This window comes from Hylobates moloch, unplaced genomic scaffold (assembly GCF_009828535.3).
Source record: "Hylobates moloch isolate HMO894 unplaced genomic scaffold, HMol_V3 SCAFFOLD_5, whole genome shotgun sequence".
Taxonomy (NCBI): domain Eukaryota; kingdom Metazoa; phylum Chordata; class Mammalia; order Primates; family Hylobatidae; genus Hylobates; species Hylobates moloch.
The window spans coordinates 75,738,714-75,741,002 of record NW_026652280.1 but is presented as its reverse complement, the minus strand read 5'-3'; the positions used below and the strand labels follow the sequence as shown (position 1 = coordinate 75,741,002).

The following is a 2,289-nucleotide window of genomic DNA, read 5'->3' as shown; positions in this document are numbered from 1 at the left end:
GCATCTATGTTCATCAGGGATATTTGCCTGTAGTTTTATTTTGTTTTTGTTTTGTCTTTGCTAAGTTTTGGTATCAGGGTAATTGTGGCTTCGTAGAATGAGTTACAAAAGAGTTCCTCCTCTTCAATATTTTGAAGTAGTTTCAATAGCATTGATATCAGCTCTTCTTTTTACATCTAGTAGAATTTGACTTCAAATTTGTCTTGTCTGGGCCCCCTTTTGGATGGCACTTAGCTTCCACTTCAGAACTTGATATTGATTCATTCAGGGTTTCAATTTCTTCCTGATTAAATCTTGGGAGGTTGTGTGTTCCTGGGAATTTATCTATTTCCTCTAGATTTTCTAGTTTATTTGCATAGAAGTGTTCATAATAGTCTCTGAGGATCTTTTGTATTTCTGTGGGATTGGTTATAATGTCACCTTTGTCCTTTCTGCTTGTGCTTATTTGGATCTTTCCTTTTTTTTTCTTTGTGAATCTAGGTAGAAGCCTACCAATCTTATTGATTATTTCAAAATACAAGACAAGTTTTGGTTTCATTGATTCTTCGTATGGATTTTTGGGTCTCAATTTTGTTCAGTTTTGTTCTGATTTTAGTTATTTCTTTCCTTCTGCTAGGTTTGAGATTGGTTGGTTTTTATTTTTCTAATTGCTCTAGGTGTGATGTTAGATGGTTAATTTGAGATTTTCCTACATGCTCCCTATTTTAGAAATATCAAATTTTGGCAGATTAGCTGTACTGGATGCTTTGCTGTGTTGAATTTTAACAACTGTGTCTAATTTAACAAAACTTTTTTCCTATCACTTTTAAAGCTTCTTTTACTTCCTTATTTCTCAAGCTATAGATTAAAGGATTCAACATGGGAATAACAGTGCCATAAAATATAGAGGCTACTTTCATATTCTCCTGAGAATTATTAGACTGAGGCTGTAAGTACATGTAAGAGAGTGTCCCATAGAAAATGGTTACTGCTGTCAGGTGTGAGGCACATGTGGAGAAGGATTTTTTCCTCCCAGCAGTAGAAGACATCTTCAGGATGGTAACCATAATGTAGATGTAGGAAAAGGTGATGACCAACCCAGTGAACATCAAGTTAAATCCCACAAAGACAACATCTAGAATGATGTTGATGTCAATGTTGGAGCATGAAAGGGCAAGAATTGGGGGACCATCACAGAAAAAGTGATTGATTTTATTGGACTTGCAGAAGGACAGTGAAAACGTAAAACCTGTATGTACAGAGGCATTTATTGAGCCCATAATATATGAACCAGCTACCAATTCGATGTAGACTGTTTGGGACATGATCATGGGATAGTGAAGGGGCTTACAGATGGCAACATAATGATCCATTGCCATAATAGCCAGGAGGTAACAGTCACTGGTTGCAAATGTTGCATAAACTAAGAATTGTATCACACAGCCCCGAAATGATATCAAATTATTTTCTTTTGTGAGGCTTTGGAGCATCTTGGGAGTGATAGCAGAAGTATAACAGATATCAACAAAAGCCAAATGTTGTAGAAAAAAGTACATGGGTGTTTGAAGTCTGGAATCGGTCTTGATGAGTAAGATCATTCCAATATTTCCTATCAGGGAGGTCACATAGATAAGAAGAAGTACAATGAAAAGGACATGCCGAAATTCGTGTTGGACACCAAATCCCAGAAGATGGAATTCAGTCACTTCAGTGCTGTTTCCTCGAGCCATGACTACCAAAAGTCTAGAAAGGACCAAGAGAAGGACCCAGAAAAGAAAGAAAATCCTTGTGACTTTTTGCAATAAAATGGCTGTATATTTTAAGTCACTTTTTTCAATTTGACTTTTCATAACAAATACAATAGTGTTATTTCCAAATTAAAAAAAATTTATAATCATCAAGTAAAGAGAGAGTTACTCGATGAAAGATGAAACAGATTTATCTTCAAAATGAAGAAGATTTTCTTAGAAGAAGACTGACTTCTAATGTGCGTGGTTCTTAGAAACATAGATAAGCATTTTTTTCACTATTTTAAACAGGTATTCGTATTTATTTTAAATAATGTTAAAATGTAATTTTATGCCTTTTTAGAAACATAATTATTCACAGCCACTTATCATTTTATTTCTCTTTCTAGTTCTTGAAATTAGTAGAATCAATTAGAGAGCAATTTCCCAAAATATGTTCATGTTCACATATGTTTGAAGGCTTCAAAGTGTCTTTCTACTAGTATTATTAGAATGCAACTTCCATCTAGGTGATATTCTTTACAAGTATAATAACCCTGTTATATAATGGATGTCTGAGAAA

The 2,289-nt window shown here is 34.3% G+C and overlaps 1 protein-coding gene across 1 annotated transcript; it reads right to left on the bottom strand.

The window, feature by feature from the left end:
• Positions 1-779: 779 nt before the first annotated feature.
• Positions 780-1,709, bottom strand: LOC116467854 (putative olfactory receptor 5AK3). The gene has a single exon (XM_032151501.1). The coding sequence runs from the start codon at positions 1,707-1,709 to the stop codon at positions 780-782; it is 930 nt and encodes a 309-aa protein (XP_032007392.1).
• Positions 1,710-2,289: the final 580 nt, after the last annotated feature.

Excerpts from the sequence above, each read along its gene's own strand:
- LOC116467854 (XM_032151501.1), bottom strand. The coding sequence starts at position 1,709 with ATGGCTCGAGGAAACAGCACTGAAGTGACTGAATTCCATCTTCTGGGA.